The sequence below is a fragment of the Oncorhynchus keta genome, chromosome 7, assembly GCF_023373465.1.
Source record: "Oncorhynchus keta strain PuntledgeMale-10-30-2019 chromosome 7, Oket_V2, whole genome shotgun sequence".
NCBI lineage: Eukaryota > Metazoa > Chordata > Actinopteri > Salmoniformes > Salmonidae > Oncorhynchus > Oncorhynchus keta.
The window spans coordinates 48,503,443-48,528,552 of NC_068427.1; the positions used below are offsets into that span (position 1 = coordinate 48,503,443).

Consider the following 25,110-nt stretch of genomic DNA (forward strand, 5'->3'; position numbering starts at 1 on the left):
AAACGGTACTACAGTAAGTCAGGGGGAGTATCATATGAAACGGTACTACAGTAAGTCAGGGGGGGGAAGTATCATATGAAACGGTACTACAGTAAGTCAGGGGGTATCATATGAAACGGTACTACAGTAAGTCAGGGGGGTATCATATGAAACGGTACTACAGTAAGTCAGGGGGAGTATCATATGAAACGGTACCACAGTAAGTCAGGGGGGATATCATATGAAACGGTACTACAGTAAGTCAGGGGGTATCATATGAAACGGTACTACAGTAAGTCGGGGAGTATCATATGAAACGGTACTACAGTAAGTCAGGGGGGAGTTTCATATGAAACGGTACTACAGCACGTCAGGGGGGATATCATATGAAACGGTACTACAGTAAGCCAGGGGGAGGGTAGCATCATATGAAACGGTACTACAGTAAGTCAGGGGGGTAGTATCATATGAAACGGTACTACAATAAGTCAGGGGGGTAGTATCATATGAAACGGTACTACAGTAAGTCGGGGGGTAGTATCATATGAAACGGTACTACAGTAAGTCAGGGGGGTATCATATGAAACGGTACTACAGTAAGTTGGGGGTAGTAGTATCATATGAAACGGTACTACAGTAAGTCAGGGGGAGTATCATATGAAACGGTACTACAGTAAGTCAGGGGGGTGGTATCATATGAAACGGTACTACAGTAAGTCAGGGGGGGAGTATCATATGAAACGGTACTACAGTAAGTCAGGGGGAGTATCATATGAAACGGTACTACAGTAAGTCAGGGGGTGGTATCATATGAAACGGTACTACAGTAAGCCAGGGGGGAGGTAGCATCATATGAAACGGTACTACAGTAAGTCAGGGGGGTAGTATCATATGAAACGGTACTACAATAAGTCAGGGGGTAGTATCATATGAAACGGTACTACAGTAAGTCAGGGGTTGTATCATATGAAACGGTACTACAGTAAGTCAGGGGGGTATCATATGAAACGGTACTACAATAAGTCAGGGGGTAGTATCATATGAAACGGTACTACAGTAAGTCAGGGGGGGGTTGTATCATATGAAACGGTACTACAGTAAGTCGGGGGGGTAGTATCATATGAAACGGTACTACAGTAAGTCAGGGGGGAGTATCATATGAAACGGTACTACAGTAAGTCGGGGGGGGTAGTATCATATGAAACGGTACTACAGTAAGTCAGGGGGAAGTATCATATGAAACGGTACTACAGTAAGTCAGGGGGGAGTATCATATGAAACGGTACTACAGTAAGTCAGGGGAAGTATCATATGAAACGGTACTACAGTAAGTTGGGGGGTATCATATGAAACGGTACTACAGTAAGTCAGGGGGTAGTATCATATGAAACGGTACTACAGTAAGTCAGGGGGGTAGTATCATATGAAACGGTACTACAGTAAGTCAGGGGGTATCATATGAAACGGTACTACAGTAAGTCGGGGGGTAGTATCATATGAAACGGTACTACAGTAAGTCAGGGGGTAGTATCATATCAAACGGTACTACAGTAAGTGGGGGGGAGTATCATATGAAACGGTACTACAGTAAGTCGGGGGGTAGTATCATATGAAACGGTACTACAGTAAGTCAGGGGGGAGTATCATATGAAACGGTACACAGTAAGTCAGGGGAGATCATATGAAACGGTACTACAGCACGTCAGGGGGGATATCATATGAAACGGTACTACAGTAAGCCAGGGGGAGGGTAGCATCATATGAAACGGTACTACAGTAAGTCAGGGGGGTAGTATCATATGAAACGGTACTACAATAAGTCAGGGGGGGTAGTATCATATGAAACGGTACTACAGTAAGTCGGGGGGTAGTATCATATGAAACGGTACTACAGTAAGTCAGGGGGGTATCATATGAAACGGTACTACAGTAAGTTGGGGGTAGTAGTATCATATGAAACGGTACTACAGTAAGTCAGGGGGGAGTATCATATGAAACGGTACTACAGTAAGTCAGGGGGTGGTATCATATGAAACGGTACTACAGTAAGTCAGGGGGGAGTATCATATGAAACGGTACTACAGTAAGTCAGGGGGGAGTATCATATGAAACGGTACTACAGTAAGTCAGGGGGTGGTATCATATGAAACGGTACTACAGTAAGCCAGGGGAGGGTAGCATCATATGAAACGGTACTACAGTAAGTCAGGGGGGGGTAGTATCATATGAAACGGTACTACAATAAGTCAGGGGGGTAGTATCATATGAAACGGTACTACAGTAAGTCAGGGGTTGTATCATATGAAACGGTACTACAGTAAGTCAGGGGGTATCATATGAAACGGTACTACAATAAGTCAGGGGGTAGTATCATATGAAACGGTACTACAGTAAGTCAGGGGGGTTGTATCATATGAAACGGTACTACAGTAAGTCAGGGGGGTAGTATCATATGAAACGGTACTACAGTAAGTCAGGGGGAGTATCATATGAAACGGTACTACAGTAAGTCGGGGGGGTAGTATCATATGAAACGGTACTACAGTAAGTCAGGGGGAAGTATCATATGAAACGGTACTACAGTAAGTCAGGGGGAGTATCATATGAAACGGTACTACAGTAAGTCAGGGGGGGGTATCATATGAAACGGTACTACAGTAAGTTGGGGGGTATCATATGAAACGGTACTACAGTAAGTCAGGGGGTAGTATCATATGAAACGGTACTACAGTAAGTCAGGGGTAGTATCATATGAAACGGTACTACAGTAAGTCAGGGGGGTATCATATGAAACGGTACTACAGTAAGTCGGGGGGTAGTATCATATGAAACGGTACTACAGTAAGTCAGGGGGTAGTATCATATCAAACGGTACTACAGTAAGTCGGGGGGGGAGTATCATATGAAACGGTACTACAGTAAGTCGGGGGGTAGTATCATATGAAACGGTACTACAGTAAGTCAGGGGAGTATCATATGAAACGGTACTACAGTAAGTCAGGGGGGAGTATCATATGAAACGGTACTACAGTAAGTCGGGGGGTATCATATGAAACGGTACTACAGTAAGTCAGGGGGGTATCATATGAAACGGTACTACAGTAAGTCAGGGAGGGGGGTATCATATGAAACGGTACTACAGTAAGTCAGGGGGGGTATCATATGAAACGGTACTACAGTAAGTCAGGGGGGTATCATATGAAAGGGTACTACAGTAAGTCAGGGGGGTATCATATGAAAGGGTACTACAGTAAGTCAGGGGGGTATCATATGAAAGGGTACTACAGTAAGTCAGGGGGGGGTATCATATGAAAGGGTACTACAGTAAGTCAGGGGGGTATCATATGAAAGGGTACTACAGTAAGTCAGGGGGTATCATATGAAACGGTACTACAGTAAGTCGGGGAGGGGGGTATCATATGAAACGGTACTACAGTAAGTCAGGGGGGAGTATCATATGAAACGGTACTACAGTAAGTCAGGGGGATATCATATGAAACGGTACTACAGTAAGTCAGGGGGTATCATATGAAACGGTACTACAGTAAGTCAGGGGGTATCATATGAAACGGTACTACAGTAAGTCGGGGGGAGTATCATATGAAACGGTACTACAGTAAGTCAGGGGGGAGTTTCATATGAAACGGTACTACAGCACGTCAGGGGGATATCATATGAAACGGTACTACAGTAAGCCAGGGGAGGGTAGCATCATATGAAACGGTACTACAGTAAGTCAGGGGGGTAGTATCATATGAAACGGTACTACAATAAGTCAGGGGGTAGTATCATATGAAACGGTACTACAGTAAGTCAGGGGGGTAGTATCATATGAAACGGTACTACAGTAAGTCAGGGGGTATCATATGAAACGGTACTACAGTAAGTTGGGGGTAGTAGTATCATATGAAACGGTACTACAGTAAGTCAGGGGGAGTATCATATGAAACGGTACTACAGTAAGTCAGGGGGTGGTATCATATGAAACGGTACTACAGTAAGTCAGGGGGAGTATCATATGAAACGGTACTACAGTAAGTCAGGGGTGGTATCATATGAAACGGTACTACAGTAAGCCAGGGGGAGGGTAGCATCATATGAAACGGTACTACAGTAAGTCAGGGGGGTAGTATCATATGAAACGGTACTACAATAAGTCAGGGGGGTAGTATCATATGAAACGGTACTACAGTAAGTCAGGGGGGTAGTATCATATGAAACGGTACTACAGTAAGTCAGGGGGGTATCATATGAAACGGTACTACAGTAAGTTGGGGGGTAGTAGTATCATATGAAACGGTACTACAGTAAGTCAGGGGGGAGTATCATATGAAACGGTACTACAGTAAGTCAGGGGGGTGGTATCATATGAAACGGTACTACAGTAAGTCAGGGGGGAGTATCATATGAAACGGTACTACAGTAAGTCAGGGGGTGGTATCATATGAAACGGTACTACAGTAAGTCAGGGGGGGAGTATCATATGAAACGGTACTACAGTAAGTCAGGGGAGGGGGTAGTAGTATCATATGAAACTGTACTACAGTAAGTCAGGGGGGAGTAGTATCATATGAAACGGTACTACAGTAAGTCAGGGGGGAGTATCATATGAAACGGTACTACAGTAAGTCAGGGGGGAGTATCATATGAAACGGTACTACAGTAAGTCAGGGGGAGTATCATATGAAACGGTACTACAGTAAGTCAGGGGGGGGAGTATCATATGAAACGGTACTACAGTAAGTCAGGGGGGAGTATCATATGAAACGGTACTACAGTAAGTCAGGGGGGGGAAGTATCATATGAAACGGTACTACAGTAAGTCAGGGGGTAGTATCATATGAAACGGTACTACAGTAAGTCAGGGGGGGAGTATCATATGAAACGGTACTACAGTAAGTCGGGGGGTAGTATCATATGAAACGGTACTACAGTAAGTCAGGGGGGAGTATCATATGAAACGGTACTACAGTAAGTCAGGGGGAGTATCATATGAAACGGTACTACAGTAAGTCAGGGGGGTATCATATGAAACGGTACTACAGTAAGTTGGGGGTATCATATGAAACGGTACTACAGTAAGTCAGGGGGTAGTATCATATGAAACGGTACTACAGTAAGTCAGGGGGTAGTATCATATGAAACGGTACTACAGTAAGTCAGGGGGGTATCATATGAAACGGTACTACAGTAAGTCTGGGGGGTAGTATCATATGAAACGGTACTACAGTAAGTCAGGGGGTAGTATCATATCAAACGGTACTACAGTAAGTCGGGGGGAGTATCATATGAAACGGTACTACAGTAAGTCGGGGGGTAGTATCATATGAAACGGTACTACAGTAAGTCAGGGGGGAGTATCATATGAAAGGGTACTACAGTAAGTCAGGGGGTATCATATGAAAGGGTACTACAGTAAGTCAGGGGTATCATATGAAAGGGTACTACAGTAAGTCAGGGGGGTATCATATGAAAGGGTACTACAGTAAGTCAGGGGGGTATCATATGAAAGGGTACTACAGTAAGTCAGGGGGTATCATATGAAACGGTACTACAGTAAGTCGGGGGAGGGGGGGTATCATATGAAACGGTACTACAGTAAGTCAGGGGGAGTATCATATGAAACGGTACTACAGTAAGTCAGGGGGATATCATATGAAACGGTACTACAGTAAGTCAGGGGGTATCATATGAAACGGTACTACAGTAAGTCAGGGGGGTATCATATGAAACGGTACTACAGTAAGTCGGGGGGAGTATCATATGAAACGGTACTACAGTAAGTCAGGGGAGTTTCATATGAAACGGTACTACAGCACGTCAGGGGGGGGATATCATATGAAACGGTACTACAGTAAGCCAGGGGAGGGTAGCATCATATGAAACGGTACTACAGTAAGTCAGGGGGGTAGTATCATATGAAACGGTACTACAATAAGTCAGGGGGGTAGTATCATATGAAACGGTACTACAGTAAGTCAGGGGGTAGTATCATATGAAACGGTACTACAGTAAGTCAGGGGGGTATCATATGAAACGGTACTACAGTAAGTTGGGGGTAGTAGTATCATATGAAACGGTACTACAGTAAGTCAGGGGGAGTATCATATGAAACGGTACTACAGTAAGTCAGGGGGTGGTATCATATGAAACGGTACTACAGTAAGTCAGGGGGGAGTATCATGAAACGGTACTACAGTAAGTCAGGGGGTGGTATCATATGAAACGGTACTACAGTAAGCCAGGGGGAGGGTAGCATCAAATGAAACGGTACTACAGTAAGTCAGGGGGGTAGTATCATATGAAACGGTACTACAATAAGTCAGGGGGGTAGTATCATATGAAACGGTACTACAGTAAGTCAGGGGGGTAGTATCATATGAAACGGTACTACAGTAAGTCAGGGGGTATCATATGAAACGGTACTACAGTAAGTTGGGGGTAGTAGTATCATATGAAACGGTACTACAGTAAGTCAGGGGGGAGTATCATATGAAACGGTACTACAGTAAGTCAGGGGGTGGTATCATATGAAACGGTACTACAGTAAGTCAGGGGGGGAGTATCATATGAAACGGTACTACAGTAAGTCAGGGGGGTGGTATCATATGAAACGGTACTACAGTAAGTCAGGGGGGAGTATCATATGAAACGGTACTACAGTAAGTCAGGGGAGGGGGTAGTAGTATCATATGAAACTGTACTACAGTAAGTCAGGGGGGGAGTAGTATCATATGAAACGGTACTACAGTAAGTCAGGGGGAGTATCATATGAAACGGTACTACAGTAAGTCAGGGGGGAGTATCATATGAAACGGTACTACAGTAAGTCAGGGGGGGGAGTATCATATGAAACGGTACTACAGTAAGTCAGGGGGAGTATCATATGAAACGGTACTACAGTAAGTCAGGGGGAGTATCATATGAAACGGTACTACAGTAAGTCAGGGGGAAGTATCATATGAAACGGTACTACAGTAAGTCAGGGGGTAGTATCATATGAAACGGTACTACAGTAAGTCAGGGGGAGTATCATATGAAACGGTACTACAGTAAGTCTGGGGGGTAGTATCATATGAAACGGTACTACAGTAAGTCAGGGGGGAGTATCATATGAAACGGTACTACAGTAAGTCAGGGGGAGTATCATATGAAACGGTACTACAGTAAGTCAGGGGGTATCATATGAAACGGTACTACAGTAAGTTGGGGGTATCATATGAAACGGTACTACAGTAAGTCAGGGGGTAGTATCATATGAAACGGTACTACAGTAAGTCAGGGGGTAGTATCATATGAAACGGTACTACAGTAAGTCAGGGGGGGTATCATATGAAACGGTACTACAGTAAGTCGAAGGGGGGGTAGTATCATATGAAACGGTACTACAGTAAGTCAGGGGGTAGTATCATATCAAACGGTACTACAGTAAGTCGGGGGGAGTATCATATGAAACGGTACTACAGTAAGTCGGGGGGGGTAGTATCATATGAAACGGTACTACAGTAAGTCAGGGGAGTATCATATGAAACGGTACTACAGTAAGTCAGGGGGAGTATCATATGAAACGGTACTACAGTAAGTCAGGGGGGAGTATCATATGAAACGGTACTACAGTAAGTCAGGGGGGTATCATATGAAACGGTACTACAGTAAGTCAGGGGGGGAGTATCATATGAAACGGTACTACAGTAAGTCGGGGGGTATCATATGAAACGGTACTACAGTAAGTCAGGGGGGTATCATATGAAACGGTACTACAGTAAGTCAGGGGGGTATCATATGAAACGGTACTACAGTAAGTCAGGGGGGGTATCATATGAAACGGTACTACAGTAAGTCAGGGGGGGTATCATATGAAACGGTACTACAGTAAGTCAGGGGGGAGTATCATATGACACGGTACTACAGTAAGTCGGGGGGGGTAGTATCATATGAAACGGTACTACAGTAAGTCAGGGGGGAGGGTAGTATCATATGAAACGGTACTACAGTAAGTCAGGGGGTAGTATCATATGAAACGGTACTACAGTAAGTCAGGGGGGAGTATCATATGAAACGGTACTACAGTAAGTCAGGGGGGTAGTATCATATGAAACGGTACTACAGTAAGTCAGGGGGGGGTATCATATGAAACGGTACTACAGTAAGTCAGGGGGTAGTATCATATGAAACGGTACTACAGTAAGTCAGGGGGGTATCATATGAAACGGTACTACAGTAAGTCAGGGGGTAGTATCATATGAAACGGTACTACAGTAAGTCAGGGGGTAGTATCATATGAAACGGTACTACAGTAAGTCAGGGGGGTAGTATCATATGAAACGGTACTACAGTAAGTCAGGGGGGTATCATATGAAACGGTACTACAGTAAGTCAGGGGGGTAGTATCATATGAAACGGTACTACAGTAAGGCAGGGGGGTATCATATGAAACGGTACTACAGTAAGTCAGGGGGGGGTATCATATGAAAGGGTACTACAGTAAGTCAGGGGGTATCATATGAAAGGGTACTACAGTAAGTCAGGGGGGTATCATATGAAAGGGTACTACAGTAAGTCAGGGGGGTATCATATGAAATGGTACTACAGTAAGTCAGGGGGGTATCATATGAAACGGTACTACAGTAAGTCAGGGGGGTATCATATGAAAGGGTACTACAGTAAGTCAGGGGGGGGTATCATATGAAAGGGTACTACAGTAAGTCAGGGGGGTATCATATGAAAGGGTACTACAGTAAGTCAGGGGGGTATCATATGAAAGGGTACTACAGTAAGTCAGGGGGTATCATATGAAACGGTACTACAGTAAGTCATATGAAAGGGGGGTATCATATGAAACGGTACTACAGTAAGTCAGGGGGGTATCATATGAAAGGGTACTACAGTAAGTCAGGGGGGTATCATATGAAAGGGTACTACAGTAAGTCAGGGGGTATCATATGAAAGGGTACTACAGTAAGTCAGGGGGGTATCATATGAAAGGGTACTACAGTAAGTCAGGGGGTATCATATGGTACTACAGTAAGTCAGGGGGGTATCATATGAAAGGGTACTACGGTTTTCTAAAATGTTGGTATCATAATGATTTGGTGCTGTCGTACTACCGTGGTACCGGTGTTCAGCGCAACATGATTACACACGTACATATATGTTATAGAAATGTATACTTTATACCATACAGAGAATCATGGCTGATCTACACAGTATCTCTACGTGAGCATCTCTAGAGATAACATGACGTCTTCATCCCCAAGCATCACAGCTCAGGGCCGTTCGGTGCTGCTGACCTTGTTGAGAGGAGCCAGCTGAAAGCCAGAGAACTCTTTAGAGTTTAGCTCCAGGGGCAGGGCGGCCGTCTCTCCCGTGATGCTGGCCAGAAGCTGAGTGAAGTCTCTGCGCTGGGCCAGAGAGATGTCCCCACCGCGGTCACGCACCTTGATGCCACCCTCCGCTACCACCTTCTTAGCTACAGATGCTATCAGCCGCTCGTACTCTATCTTGGTCTGGGGAGAAGATGCATGGATGGTTATGGAAGGAAGAGTGAATGGAAACCAAGACCGTTTGCACTCACCAACACACACACGGACAGACAGACGGGACAGAGACGCACAGACACACTACCTGCTGGCTGAGCTTCTTGAGGTAGGACACCACACTGTAACTCAGACCATACTCCATGTTGTCAGCCAGGAGGTTCGGAGCTCCCATGATCCTTAGCGCCTTCCGGAGGGACTGCAGAAGAGTAGAGAAGGCATCATCAAGACCACACATTACAACCAAAATACATAACGATGTCATGTAGTTTGGTGACATTGGTAGAGCATGGCGCTTGTAACGCCAGGGTAGTGGGTTCGATTCCCGGGACCACCCATACGTAGAATGTATGCACACATGACTGTAAGTCGCTTTGGATAAAAGCGTCTGCTAAATTGCATATATTTTTTTTATTTTTATTTATATGTCACCTAATTCTACCGCGGCAGCCACGTTAGCCCATAGCGGTGGATATAACTCCACCGCGGCAGCCACGTTAGCCCCTAGCGGTGGATATAACTCCACCGCGGCAGCCACGTTAGCCCCTAGCGGTGGATATAACTCCACCGCGGCAGCCACGTTAGCCCCTAGCGGTGGATATAACTCCACCGCGGCAGCCACGTTAGCCCCTAGCGGTGGATATAACTCCACCGCGGCAGCCACGTTAGCCCCTAGCGGTGGATATAACCCACCGCGGCAGCCACGTTAGCCCCTAGCAGTGGATATAACTCCTCCGCGGCAGCCACGTTAGCCCCTAGCGGTGGATATAACTCCACCGCGGCAGCCACGTTAGCCCCTAGCGGTGGATATAACTCCTCCGCGGCAGCCACGTTAGCCCCTAGCGGTGGATATAACTCCACCGCGGCAGCCACGTTAGCCCCTAGCGGTGGATATAACTCCTCCGCGGCAGCCACGTTAGCCCCTAGCGGTGGATATAACTCCACCGCGGCAGCCACGTTAGCCCCTAGCGGTGGATATAACTCCACCGCGGCAGCCACGTTAGCCCCTAGCGGTGGATATAACTCCACCGCGGCAGCCACGTTAGCCCCTAGCGGTGGATATAACTCCACCGCGGCAGCCACGTTAGCCCCTAGCGGTGGATATAACTCCTCCGCGGCAGCCACGTTAGCCCCTAGCGGTGGATATAACTCCTCCGCGGCAGCCACGTTAGCCCCTAGCGGTGGATATAACTCCACCGCGGCAGCCACGTTAGCCCCTAGCGGTGGATATAACTCCACCGCGGCAGCCACGTTAGCCCCTAGCGGTGGATATAACTCCACCGCGGCAGCCACGTTAGCCCCTAGCGGTGGATATAACTCCTCCGCGGCAGCCACGTTAGCCCCTAGCGGTGGATATAACTCCTCCGCGGCAGCCACGTTAGCCCCTAGCGGTGGATATAACTCCACCGCGGCAGCCACGTTAGCCCCTAGCGGTGGATATAACTCCACCGCGGCAGCCACGTTAGCCCCTAGCGGTGGATATAACTCCTCCGCGGCAGCCACGTTAGCCCCTAGCGGTGGATATAACTCCACCGCGGCAGCCACGTTAGCGCCTAGCGGTGGATATAACTCCTCCGCGGCAGCCACGTTAGCCCCTAGCGGTGGATAACACTACCGTTTAAGTTTGGGGTCACTTAGAAATGTCCTTGTTTTTGAAAAAGCACATTTATGTCCATTAAAACATAAAATTGATCAGAAAACACAGTGTAGACATGTTTAATGTTGTAATTGTTAATGTTTGCAAGTATGTTAGCACAGCTGATAACTGTTGTCCTGGTTAAAGAAGCAATAAAACTGGCCGTAGACTAGTTTAGCATCAGCATTGGTCTTTGTTTCTGGCCATTTTGAGCCTGTTAATCGAACCCACAAATGCTGATTCTCCAGATACTCAACTAGTCTAAAGAAGCCCAGTTTTATTGCTTCTTTAATCAGGACAACAGTTTTCAGCTGTGCTAACATAATTGCAAAAGGGTTTTCTAATGGTCAACTAGCCTTTTAAAATGCTAAACTTGGATTAGCTAACACAACGTGCCATTGGAACACAGGAGTGATGGTTGCTGATAATGGGCCTCTGTACACCTATGTAGATGCTCCATGCTCCAAAAATCTGCCATTTCCAGCTACATTAGTAATTTACAACGACGATACTGTGTTTAAAAAAAACAACATTTTATTTCACCTTTATTTAACCAGGTAGGCTAGTTGAGAACAAGTTCTCATTTGCAACTGCGACCTGGCCAAGATAAAGCATAGCAGTGTGAACAGACAACACATGGAGTAAACAATAAACAAGTCAATAACATAGTAGAAAAAAAAAATCTATATGCATTGTGTGCAAAAGGTATGAGGAGGTAGGCGAATAATTACAATTTAGCAGATTAACACTGGAGTGATAAATAATCAGATGAACATGTGCAGGTAGAGATACTAGTGTGCAAAACAGCAGAAAAGTAAATTAAATAAAAACAGTATGGGGATGAGGTAGGTAAATTGGGTGGGCTATATACCGATGGACTATGTACAGCTGCAGCGATCGGTTAGCTGCTCAGATAGCAGATGTTTAAAGTTGGTGAGGGAGATAAAAGTCTCCAACTTCAGAGATTTTTGCAATTCGTTCCAGTCACAGGCAGCAGAGAACTGGAAGGAAAGACGGCCAAATGAGGTTTTGGCTTTAGGGATGATCAGTGAGATACACCCGCTGGAGCGCGTGCTACGGGTGGGTGTTGCCATCGTGACCAGTGAACTGAGATAAGGCGGAGCTTTACCTAGCATAGAATTGTAGATGACCTGGAGCCAGTGGGTCTGGCGACGAATATGTAGCGAGGGCCAGCCGACTAGAGCATACAGGTCGCAGTGGTGGGTGGTATAAGGTGCTTTAGTAACAAAACGGATGGCACTGTGATAAACTGCATCCAGTTTGCTGAGTAGAGTGTTGGAAGCAATTTTGTAGATGACATCGCCGAAGTCGAGGATCGGTAGGATAGTCAGTTTTACTAGGGTAAGTTTGGTGGCGTGAGTGAAGGAGGCTTTGTTGTGAAATAGAAAGCCGACTCTAGATTTGATTTTAGATTGAAGATGTTTGATAGGAGTCTGGAAGGAGTTTACAGTCTAGCCAGACACCTAGGTACTTACAGATGTCCACATATTCTAGGTCGGAACCATCCAGGGTGGTCATGCTCGTCGGGCGTGCGGGTGCAGGTAGCGAACAGTTGAAAAGCATGCATTTGGTTTTACTAGCATTCAAGAGCAGTTGGAGGCCACGGAAGGAGTGTTGTATGGCATTGAAGCTCGTTTGGAGGTTAGATAGCAGTGTCCAAGGAAGGGCCAGAAGTATACAGAATGGTGTCGTCTGCGTAGAGGTGGATCAGGGAATCGCCCGCAGCAAGCGCAACATCATTGATAAAACAGAGAGGCCTGAGAGAGGCCTGAGAATTGAACCCTATGCTACCTCCATAGAGACTGCCAGAGGACCGGACAACAGGCCCTCCGATTTGACACACTGAACTCTGTCTGCAAAGTAGTTGGTGAACCAGGCGAGGCAGTCATTAGAAAAAGGCGAGGCTACTGAGTCTGCCGATAAGAATATGGTGATTGACAGACTCGAAAACCTTGGCCAGGTCGATGAAGACGGCTGCACAGTACTGTCTTTTATCGATGGCGGTTATGACATCGTTTAGTACCTTGAGCGTGGCTGAGGTGCACCCGTGACCGGCTCGGAAACCGGATTGCACAGCGGAGAAGGTTTGGTGGAATTCGAGATGGTCAGTGATCTGTTTGTTGACTTGGCTTTCGAAGACCGTGGCAGGATGGATATAGGTCTGTAACAGTTTGGGTCCAGGGTGTCTCCCCCTTTGAAGAGGGGGATGACCGCGGCAGCTTTCCAATCCTTGGGGATCTCAGATGATACGAAGGAGAGGTTGAACAGGCTGGTAATATGGGTTGTGACAATGGCGGCGGACAGTTTCAGAAATAGAGGGTCCACATTGTCAAGCCCAGCTGATTTGTACGGGTCCAGGTTTTGCAGCTCTTTCAGAACATCTGCTATCTGGATTTGGGTAAAAGGAGAAGCTGGAGAGGCTTGGGCAAGTAGCTGCGGGGGGGGGTCTGTTGGCTGAGGTTGGAGTAGCCAGGTGGAAGGCATGGCCAGCCATTGAGAAATGCTTGTTGAAGTTTTCGATTATCACGGATTTATCGGTGCTGCCTGTGTTACCTAGCCTCAGTGCAGTGGGCAGCTGGGAGGAGGTGCTCTTGTTCTCCATGGACTTTACAGTCCCAGAACTTTTTGGAGTTAGAGCTACAGGATACAAATTTCTGCTTGAAAAAGCTGGCCTTTGCTTTCCTGACTGACTGCGTGTATTGGTTCCTGACTTCCCTTAACAGTTGCATATCGCGGGGACTATTCGATGCTATTGCAGTCCGCCTCAGGATGTTTTTGTGCTGGTCGAGGGCAGTCAGGTCTGGAGTGAACCAAGGGCTATATCTGTTCTTAGTTCTGCATTTTTGGAACGGAGCATGCGTGTCTAAGATGGTGAGGAAGTTACTTTTAAAGAATGACCAGGCATCCTCAACTGACGGGATGAGGTCAATATCCTTCCAGGATACCCGGGCCAGGTCGATTAGAAAGGCCTGCTCGCAGAAGTGTTTTAGGGAGCGTTTGACAGTGATGAGGGGTGGTCGTTTGACCGCGTACCCATAGCGGATACAGGCAATGATGCAGTGATCGCTGAGATCCTGATTGAAGACAGCAGAGGTGTATTTGGAGGGCAAGTTGGTCAGGCTAATGTCTATTAGGGTGCCCATGTTTACGGATTTAGGGTTGTACCTGGTGGGTTCCTTGATGATTTGTGTGAGATTGGGGGCATCTAGCTTAGATTGTAGGACTGCCGGTGTGTCAAGCATATCCCAGTTTAGGTCACCTAACAGAACAAACTCTGAAGCTAGATGGGGGGGCGATCAAATCACAGATGGTGTCCAGGGCACAGCTGGGAGCTGAGGGGGGTCGGTAGCAGGCGGCAACAGAGAGACTTATTTCTGGAGAGAGTAAATTTCAAAATTAGTAGTTCGAACTGTTTGGGTATAGACCTGGAAAGTATGACAGAACTTTGCAGGCAATCTCTGCAGTAGTTTGCAACTCCTCCCCCTTTGGCAGTTCTATCTTGACGGAAAGTGTTATAGTTGGGTATGACAATCTCAGAATTGTTGGTGGCCTTCCTAAGCCAGGATTCAGACACGGCAAGGACATCAGGGTTGGCAGAGTGTGCTAAAGCAGTGAGTAAAACAAACTTAGGGAGGAGGCTTCTGATGTTAACATGCATGAAACCAAGGCTTTTTCGATCACAGAAGTCAACAAATGAGGGTGCCTGGGTACATGCAGGGCCTGGGTTTACCTCCACATCACCCGAGGAACAGAGGAGGAGTAGGATGAGGGTACGACTAAAGGCTATCAAAACTGGTCGACTAGAGCGTTGGGGACAAGGAATAAAAGGAGCAGATTTCTGGGCGTGGTAGAATATATTCAGGGCATAATGTGCAGACAGGGGTATGGTGGGGTGCGGGTAGAGCCGAGGTAAGCCCAGGCACTGGGTGATGATAAGAGAGGTTGTATCTCTGGACATGCTGGTTCTAATGGGTGAGGTCACCGCATGTGTGGGAGGTGGGACAAAAGAGGTATCGGAGGTGTGAGGAGTGGAACTAGGGGCTCCATTGTAAACTAAAACAATGATAACTAACCTGAACAACAGTATACAAGGCATATTGACATTTGAGAGAGACATACAGCAAGGAATAAAGTAATCGCAAGCCTTGATTGGGAGAGCTAGCTAAAACAACAGGTGAGACAACAACAGCTAGTCAGCTAACACAACAACAGCAGGTAAAATGGTGATGACTAGGCAGAGAGGGTCGGATTAACTACACACAGAGCCTGAGTTCGCTCTGGGGCCGACAGATAAAACATAAACAAACAGAATGGAGTATCGTGATTAATGGACAGTCCAGCAGGCATCAGCTATGTAGCCAAGTGATCATAGTGTCCGGGGTGCAGCAGTAGATGGAACATTATGCTAGCACGCGGGCGACACAGCGTTTAAAGTTAGTATCCCAGGGTGGTAGGGGGGTCTGCTCAGACGGAGGCCGGTTGAAGGCACAGCGGATGGAGTATTCGTTGGCAGATCAGGCGTGGTGGTGCGGCGGGGCGCCGTATCGACAGAGAATCCAAGCCAGATGGCGAAAGAGGTATTGAAGAATTTTGTTTAATAGCCGGGAGATGTGCCTGGCTCACGGCTAACTGGTGCTAGCTTCGTGGGGGTGGCGTTAGCCACTATAGCCAATCGGTAGCAGCAGTGATCCGGTGCCAAGGTCCAGAGTTTACAGCAAGGATCCGGTGGAGTATTGGGCTCTAGCCGTGTATGAGTGGGGTTCGGGTGAACAGCGGAGTAGGCCGGGAGGTGGGCCTCAGGGATAGCGTCGGTACTGGGTGCCACGGAGGGTGCAAGCTAGCTGTGAAGATCAGAAGTAGTGGCCCCAGGGATTACTGCAGGAATCCGGCATTGTTGTGGAGAGACAGTCCGATACTGGTAGATTGGCGAGTAATATCCAGGCTAAGAACAGGGCTGGTATCTGTGTAGAAGGTAAAAGCCGCTTGCAGTGGCTAACAATAACTAAATAGGTTGTAGCTAGTTAGCTGGTTAGCTTCTAGAGGTTCTTGAGTGTGTTCTAAAGTGAGAAATAATAGCGATACCATATCACATTGGGTGAGGCAGGTTACCAGAAGGTATAATCAAATTAAACATCGAAAAGAGATTGAAATACGGAAAATACAAAAGTACACGAGAGGACGAACAAAACACGTCTTCACTGCTACGCCATCTTGGATAATTTCTGATCAATTTTATGTTCTTTTAATAGACAACACTTTTTTTTGCTTTTCTTTCAAAAACAAGTACATTTCTAAGTGACCCCAAACTTTTGAACGTTAGTGTATGAATGTAAATATTTATATTTTTCTCTGGATTTTTGAAATTCTCTCGTGACCTTTTTTGGGAACCTCTGAATTAGCCCCGACACCATCTATCATTTTCACTCCCTCAGCTTTGGGAGACTTGTGCCTATGGCGTAGGTTGAACGTGATCATGTAACTGGGGGTGCCGAGGGTTTGACATTCAGCCGTTGACTTACCCCAATGTAATAAAGAGGCATGGTCTTCAGGTAGTTCTCAAATGACTGACGCCATTTAATGGTGGGCTTGAACTTGTGCACCCGGATCAAGTCATCTGCAACACATACAGAGCAGGCTTTAGGAGAGGTAGAGTGTGACCACTATGGTCAGAGACATTAATTATCATATTACCAGATGTTTTCCATATAGAATGTATTGCAGAGTATTTCCTTTGCTTTATCTTGGCCAGGTTGCAGTTGTAAATGAGAACGTGTTCTCAACTGGCCTACCTGGTTAAATAAAAGGTGAAATAAAAATATATAAATACAAGTGTGTGTATGCTGTCTTCACAAAATGAATTTCCATGTAAAAATGGACAATAAAGTATATTGTATCATAACCACTACTGCCCTCTGCTGGCTTGGTGAGGCAACGTGGTGCACTACATTTAGGGCTCATGAGGACAGGGATGCCTTTTCTAGACACAAGGGCAGGGGCCCAGTTTCCCTGAACCATCTAAAAACGCTAAGTTCATTGTGAGAACCTTCAAAGTAGCGTTGTTAAATCTCTGAACTGTTACCCAAAACGATTGTTAATAAATAACGTGAAAACACTTGAAAAAAACACTCTTGATTTACTGATTGCCTCAGACCACTCGGAGAACAGCGTTGTTAGATGTTTCTTTTTTTGCCGCGTCACTTTATATGAATGAGATCTTCTCTAAAACTAAAGATGTTTATCGGTCTCTCTGTGACCATCGATAACTTCAGAACGAAGTTCAATAAAAATACAAAAGTTAACGTTTTTTTTTTGGCAAATTGTTACAAACAAGTGAAGGATTAAAATATGATTAAAACGGAGAGAAAAAAAACAAGAGGACTGCATTAAAAAAAAAAAAGACAGTATAGCCTACATAGAACTATATATTTGAAATCGCATCGAAATCAGTTTCATGTTCATTTAAATTGAGTTTTATTTTGCCAATTGTTAGGCTACTGTCAGAAATGTTTGCCTCAATACATTTAATGTGTAAAAACATGCGTAATGATGTGCCAAATCTTGAGTCAACGCATTATTATAGAGCATTAGAACAAGCAGCCTCAACATTTTCAGCCTTTGGTGACAATCTCTCTCCAGGAGCTGATCCGTCGTCTGTATTGTGGACTGATGTTAAGGTCAGATTTGAACGGAGGAAGTGGATCCAACGAGCAAAGCTGCCTTCATTTCAATCCTATCAGTATCGACACACGCCTCAACGATGCACTTAGCGACCACACTCTGTACGTTACGTTTTGGGAAAATGCACGTTACCATCTTCGGCTGTTGAAGGAACGATGCATCGTTAAAACCGGCGTAGGCCTAAGATCCATCGCTAATGGGAAACTGGGCCCTGGGCTCTCCAACCCTGTTCTTGGAGATGCACCCCCCTGTAGGTTTTCACTCCAACCCACAGTTGTAATTAACCTGATCCGTCTTTATCAACCAGATATTTATTAGAATCAGGCGCTGTAGATTAGGGTTGGAGTGAAAAACCTACAGGACAGCATCTCTCCGGGAAGAGCATTGGGGGAACTGTTCTCTAAAGAATTTGGATGGGTCATACCAAGTAGATCAGAGGCAGCAGAACCGCATAGTTAGAGCAATAGGACGAGGACCGGGGCTTACCCAGTAGAGGCAGTACAACAGGGTAGTTAGAGCATTAGGACAGGGCCCAGAGCTTACCCAGTAGAGGCAGTACAACAGGGTAGTTAGAGCATTAGGACAGGGCCCAGGGCTTACCCAGTAGAGGCAGTACAACAGGGTAGTTAGAGCATTAGGACAGGGCCCAGGGCTTACCCAGTAGAGGCAGTACAACAGGGTAGTTAGAGCATTAGGACAGGGCCCAGGGCTTATCCAGTAGAGGCAGTACAACAGGGTAGTTAGAGCATTAGGACAGGACCCAGGGCTTACCCAGTAGAGGCAGTACAACAGGGTAGTTAGAGAATTAGGACAGGGCCCAGGGCTTATCCAGTAGAGGCAGTACAACAGGGTAGTTAGAGCATTAGGACGAGGACCAGGGCTTACCCAGTAGAGGCAGTACAACAGGGTAGTTAGAGCATTAGGGCAGGACCCAGAGCTTACCCAGTAGAGGCAGTACAACAGGGTAGTTAGAGAATTAGGACAGGGCCCAGGGCTTACCCAGTAGAGGCAGTACAACAGGGTAGTTAGAGCATTAGGACAGGGCCCAGGGCTTACCCAGTAGAGGCAGTACAACAGGGTAGTTAGAGCATTAGGGCAGGACCCAGAGCTTACCCAGTAGAGGCAGTACAACAGGGTAGTTAGAGCAATAGGACAGGACCCAGGGCTTACCCAGTAGAGGCAGTACAACAGGGTAGTTAGAGCATTAGGACGAGGACCAGGGCTTACCCAGTAGAGGCAGTACAACAGGGTAGTGAGAGCATTAGGACAGGGCCCAGGGCTTACCCAGTAGAGGCAGTACAACAGGGTAGTTAGAGCATTAGGACAGGACCCAGGGTTTACCCAGTAGAGGCAGTACAACAGGGTAGTTAGAGCATTAGGACGAGGACCAGGGCTTACCCAGTAGAGGCAGTACAACAGGGTAGTTAGAGCATTAGGACAGGACCCAGGGCTTACCCAGTAGAGGCAATAGAACAGGGTAGTTAGAGCATTAGGACGAGGACCAGGGCTTACCCAGTAGAGGCAGTACAACAGGGTAGTTAGAGCATTAGGACAGGACCCAGGGCTTACCCAGTAGAGGCAATACAACAGGGTAGTTGTAGGGCATGACGAAGAGGTTGACACAGTTGAGAGCCGTGCTGGCCTTCAGGTAGCCAAAGGGCTGGCCCAGGTCACTGTACTTGGCACTGTTACTTACAAACACCTAGAGGATGAGGGAGAGGGGAACTGAGTGAGAGCACAAACAAACAAGCCCACCTTGTGTTGCATTGGTGTTGTGTATGGCGTGTCGTGTGTAGTACTGTGTTACGTTGTGTAGTACTGGGTGTGTAGTGTAGTGTAGTGCAGTACTGGGTGTGTAGTTTAGTGTATTACTGTGTTATGCTGTGTAGTACTGGGTTACGTTGTGTAGTACTGGGTGTGTAGTGTAGTACTGGGTGTGTAGTTTAGTGTAGTACTGTGTTATGCTGTGTAGTACTGGGTTACGTTGTGTAGTACTGGGTGTGTAGTGTAGTAATGTGTTACATTGTGTAGTACCGGGTGTGTAGTGTAGTTCTGTGTGTAGTACTGGGTGTGTAGTGTAGTATTGTGTGTAGTACTGTGTGTAGTACCGGGTGTGTAGTGTAGTTCTGTGTGTAGTACTGGGTGTGTAGTGTAGTATTGTGTGTAGTACTGTGTGTAGTACCGGGTGAGTAGTGTATCATGTTGTGTACCTGCCAGCAGGTATGAGGGGACTTCCTCTCCAGGATGTACTGTGTGAGAGGTGAAGCCTCCAGCTCGTACTTGTCGAAGGGAACCTTGTCAATCACCATGGGCTCTGAGTCCAGACAGGAGAAACGCACTTGGGGGTGGGCCGAGCGAGGGGGCTGGGAGAGAGAGAGATAGAGGGGGGACAGGAACATCAGAGATAAAACACACCAGCATGCACGAGCCACGCCTGTCAGACAGAGACACTCTCTTACCAAGGTGGGGGAGTTCGTGTCGGGCCAGAAGCCTTCAGGAATGGGCCAGTGTCCGATGGGCACACCAGTCTTGGGGTTGGGTCGTACGTAGATCAGCTTGTGGCAGCAGTGCCACGACTGGGGGCCGGGCTTCAGGGTCTCATCTGGACAGACAAAATAAAGTGTGAAATAGAGGGAGGGGCTTGAGGAAGGGGGGGTGGGTGGGGGGGGGGCACATTCGGCTCCACCGGGCACTTCAACCCAGCCCGCAAGACATTTACAAAAAAAATATATATAGTTATAGTCTGGTTCCATCGCTGGAACTCCCGCACGGACTCGGGAGAGGCGAGGGTCGAGAACCGTGCGTCCTACGAAACACGACCCAGCCGACTGCTTCTTGACACACTGCTCGCTTAACCCGGAAGCCAGCCGCACCCATGAGGAAACACAGCACACCTGGGGACCGTGCGCCAGGCCTGCCACAGGGAGGCGGTAGAGGCCAGGGGACCGTATAGAGGCTAGGGGACCGTATAGAGGCTAGGGGACCGTATAGAGGCCAGGGGACCCTGTGTAGTGAGGCAGTAGAGGCCAGGGGACCGTGTGTAGGGAGGCGGTAGAGGCTAGGGGACCGTATAGAGGCCAGGGGACCGTATAGAGGCCAGGGGACCGTATAGAGGCCAGGGGACCGTATAGAGGCTAGGGGACCGTATAGAGGCTAGGGGACCGTATAGAGGCTAGGGGACCGTATAGAGGCCAGGGGACCGTGTGTAGTGAGGCAGTAGAGACCAGGGGACCCTGTGTAGGGAGGCAGTAGAGACTAGGGGACCGTGTGTAGTGAGGCAGTAGAGGCCAGGGGACCGTGTGTAGGGAGGCAGTAGAGGCCAGGGGACTGTGTGTAGGGAGGCAGTAGAGGCTAGGGGACCGTGTGTAGGGAGGCAGTAGAGGCTAGGGGACTGTGTGTAGGGAGGCAGTAGAGGCTAGGGGACCGTGTGTAGGGAGGCAGTAGAGGCTAGGGGACTGTGTGTAGGGAGGCAGTAGAGGCTAGGGGACCGTGTGTAGGGAGGCAGTAGAGGCTTGGGGACCGTGTGTAGGGAGGCAGTAGAGGCTAGGGGACTGTGTGTAGGGAGGCAGTAGAGGCTAGGGGACTGTGTGTAGGGAGGATGTAGAGGCCAGGCGACCGTGTATAGGGAGGCAGTAGAGGCTAGGGGACTGTGTGTAGGGAGGCAGTAGAGGCTAGGGGACCATGTGTAGGGAGGCAGTAGAGGCTAGGGGACCGTGTGTAGGGAGGCAGTAGAGGCTAGGGGACTGTGTGTAGGGAGGCAGTAGAGGCTAGGGGACTGTGTGTAGGGAGGCAGTAGAGGCTAGGGGACCGTGTGTAGGGAGGCAGTAGAGGCTAGGGGACTGTGTGTAGGGAGGCAGTAGAGGCCAGGGGACTGTGTGTAGGGAGGCAGTAGAGGCCAGGGGACTGTGTGTAGGGAGGCAGTAGAGGCCAGGGGACCGTGTATAGGGAGGATGTAGAGGCCAGGCGACCGTGTATAGGGAGGCAGTAGAGGCTAGAGGACCATGTGTAGGACCATGCAGTAGATGCCAGGGGACCGTGTGTAGGGAGACAGTAGAGGCCAGGGGACCCTGTGTAGGGAGGCAGTAGAGGCCAGGGGCCTGTGTGTAGGGAGGCAGTAGAGGCCAAGGGACCGTGTGTAGGGAGACAGTAGAGGCTCAGGGAACATTAAAGGACAGTCTCTCACCCTCTCCAGGAGGGGGGTCCGGGCCAGTCTTCTCAAAGTTGATGACCACTCCACTCTGGATCTTCTGCAGTAGAGACTCCAGACACTGATTCAACATGCGCTGGGAGAACACACTGTAGGAGCGACCTAGGAGACACACACTCTGGAATTAGACCACACCACACTCACCCACTGTTCACCAAGACACACAAACACACACCCCTCAATAGCCAGAGCCATTTTGTGTAGTCTCTAATCAGCAGTAATGGGTAGTATGTAGAATCCCAGTGGTAGCAGTATGTAGAGTCCCAGTAGTAGCAGTATGTAGAGTCCCAGTGGTAGCAGTGTGTAGAGTCCCAGTGGTAGCGGTATGTAGAGTCCCAGTGGTAGCGGTATGTAGAGTCCCAGTGGTAGCGGTATGTAGAGTCCCAGGGCAGCAGTAGTAGCAGAATGTAGAGTCCCAGTAGCAGCAGTAGAAGCAGTATGTAGAGTCCCAGTAGAAGCAGTATGTAGAGTCCCAGTGATAGCGGTATGTAGAGTCCCAGTGGTAGCAGTAGTAGCAGAATGTAGAGTCCCAGTAGCAGCAGTAGAAGCAGTATGTAGAGTCCCAGTAGAAGCAGTATGTAGAGTCTCAGTAGTAGCAGTATGTAGAATCCCAGTGGTAGCAGTATGTAGAGTCCCAGTAGTAGCAGTATGTAGAGTCCCAGTGTTAGCGGTATGTAGAGTCCCAGTGGTAGTGGTATGTAGAGTCCCAGTAGTAGCAGTATGTAGAGTCCCAGTGGTAGCAGTATGTAGAGTCCCAGTGGTAGCATGTAGAGTCCCAGTAGTAGCAGTATGTAGAGTCCCAGTAGTAGCAGTATGTAGAGTCCCAGTGGTAGCAGCATGTAGAGTCCCAGTGGTAGCAGTATGTAGAGTCCCAGTGGCAGCAGTCGTAGCAGTATGTAGAGTCCCAGTAGGAGCAGTAGTAGCAGTATGTAGAGTCCCAGTGGTAGCAGTATGTACAGTCCCAGTGGTAGTAGCATGTAGAGTCGCAGTAGTAGTAGTAGCAGTATGTAGTCCCAGTAGCAACAGTAGTAGCAGTATGTAGAGTCCCAGTAGCAGCAGTATGTAGAGTCCCAGGGCAGCAGTAGTAGCAGAATGTAGAGTCCCAGTAGCAGCAGTAGAAGCAGTATGTAGAGTCCCAGTAGAAGCAGTATGTAGAGTCCCAGTGGTAGCGGTATGTAGAGTCCCAGTGGTAGCAGTATGTAGAGTCCCAGTGGTAGCAGTATGTAGAGTCCCAGTAGTAGCAGTATGTAGAGTCCCAGTAGAAGCAGTATGTAGAGTCCCAGTGGTAGCGGTATGTAGAGTCCCAGTGGTAGCAGTATGTAGAATCCCAGTGGTCGCAGTATGTAGAGTCCCAGTAGTAGCAGTATGTAGAGTCCCAGTAGTAGCAGTATGTAGAGTCTCAGTAGTAGCAGTATGTAGAGTCCCAGTGGTAGCAGTATGTAGAGTCCCAGTGGTAGCAGTATGTAGAGTCCCAGTGGTAGCAGTATGTAGAGTCCCAGTGGTAGCGGTATGTAGAGTCCCAGTGGTAGCAGTATGTAGAGTCCCAGTGGTAGCAGTATGTAGAATCCCAGTGGTAACAGTATGTAGAGTCCCAGTGGTAGCAGTATGTAGAGTCCCAGTAGTAGCAGTATGCAGAGTCCCAGTAGTAGCAGTATGTAGAGTCTCAGTAGTAGCAGTATGTAGAGTCCCAGTGGTAGCAGTATGTAGAGTCCCAGTGGTAGCGGTATGTAGAGTCCCAGTGGTAGCAGTATGTAAAGTCTCAGTAGCAGTATGTAGAGTCCCAGTTGTAGCAGTATGTAGAGTCCCAGTGGTAGCGGTATGTAGAGTCCCAGTGGTAGCAGTATGTAGAGTCCCAGTAGTAGCAGTATGTAGAGTCCCAGTTGTAGCAGTATGTAGAGTCCCAGTGGTAGCGGTATGTAGAGTCTCAGTAGTAGCAGTATGTAGAGTCCCAGTGGTAGCAGTATGTAGAGTCCCAGTGGTAGCAGTATGTAGAGTCCCAGTGGTAGCGGTATGTAGAGTCCCAGTGGTAGCAGTATGTAGAGTCTCAGTAGTAGCAGTATGTAGAGTCCCAGTGGTAGCAGTATGTAGAGTCTCAGTAGTAGCAGTATGTAGAGTCCCAGTGGTAGCGGTATGTAGAGTCCCAGTGGTAGCAGTATGTAGAGTCCCAGTGGTAGCAGTATGTAGAGTCCCAGTAGTAGCAGTATGTAGAGTCCCAGTAGTAGCAGTATGCAGAGTCCCAGTAGTAGCAGTATGTAGAGTCCCAGTAGTAGCAGTATGTAGAGTCCCAGTGGTAGCAGTATGTAGAGTCCCAGTGGTAGCAGTATGTAGAGTCCCAGTAGTAGCAGTATGTAGAGTCCCAGTGGTAGCAGTATGTAAAGTCTCAGTAGTAGCAGTATGTAGAGTCCCAGTTGTAGCAGTATGTAGAGTCCCAGTGGTAGCAGTATGTAGAGTCCCAGTGGTAGCAGTATGTAGAGTCCCAGTGGTAGCAGTATGTAGAGTCCCAGTGGTAGCAGTATGTAGAGTCCCAGTGGTAGCGGTATGTAGAGTCCCAGTGGTAGCGGTATGTAGAGTCTCAGTAGTAGCAGTATGTAGAGTCCCAGTAGTAGCAGTATGTAGAGTCCCAGTGGTAGCAGTATGTAGAGTCCCAGTGGTAGCAGTATGTAGAGTCCCAGTGGTAGCAGTATGTAGAGTCTCAGTAGTAGCAGTATGTAGAGTCCCAGTGGTAGCAGTATGTAGAGTCTCAGTAGTAGCAGTATGTAGAGTCCCAGTGGTAGCAGTATGTAGAGTCCCAGTGGTAGCAGTATGTAGAGTCCCAGTAGTAGCAGTATGTAGAGTCCCAGTAGTAGCAGTATGTAGAGTCCCAGTAGTAGCAGTATGTAGAGTCTCAGTAGTAGCAGTATGTAGAGTCCCAGTGGTAGCAGTATGTAGAGTCTCAGTAGTAGCAGTATGTAGAGTCCCAGTGTTAGCGGTATGTAGAGTCCCAGTGGTAGTGGTATGTAGAGTCCCAGTGGTAGCAGTATGTAAAGTCTCAATAGTAGCAGTATGTAGAGTCC

At 47.7% G+C, this 25,110-nt stretch overlaps 1 protein-coding gene across 1 annotated transcript in view; it reads right to left on the reverse strand.

The window, feature by feature from the left end:
- The window catches only part of ints6 (integrator complex subunit 6), a 63,395-nt gene that overhangs the window by 14,708 nt on the left and 23,577 nt on the right, over positions 1-25,110 (reverse strand). The window contains exons 6-12 of the mRNA XM_052523079.1: positions 22,034-22,159; positions 20,310-20,452; positions 20,061-20,213; positions 19,420-19,552; positions 16,692-16,786; positions 9,604-9,714; positions 9,270-9,485 (exon numbers count right to left, since the gene is read on the reverse strand). Coding sequence (XP_052379039.1) covers positions 9,270-9,485; positions 9,604-9,714; positions 16,692-16,786; positions 19,420-19,552; positions 20,061-20,213; positions 20,310-20,452; positions 22,034-22,159 — 977 coding nt within the window. The remainder of the gene's footprint in view (positions 1-9,269; positions 9,486-9,603; positions 9,715-16,691; positions 16,787-19,419; positions 19,553-20,060; positions 20,214-20,309; positions 20,453-22,033; positions 22,160-25,110) is intronic.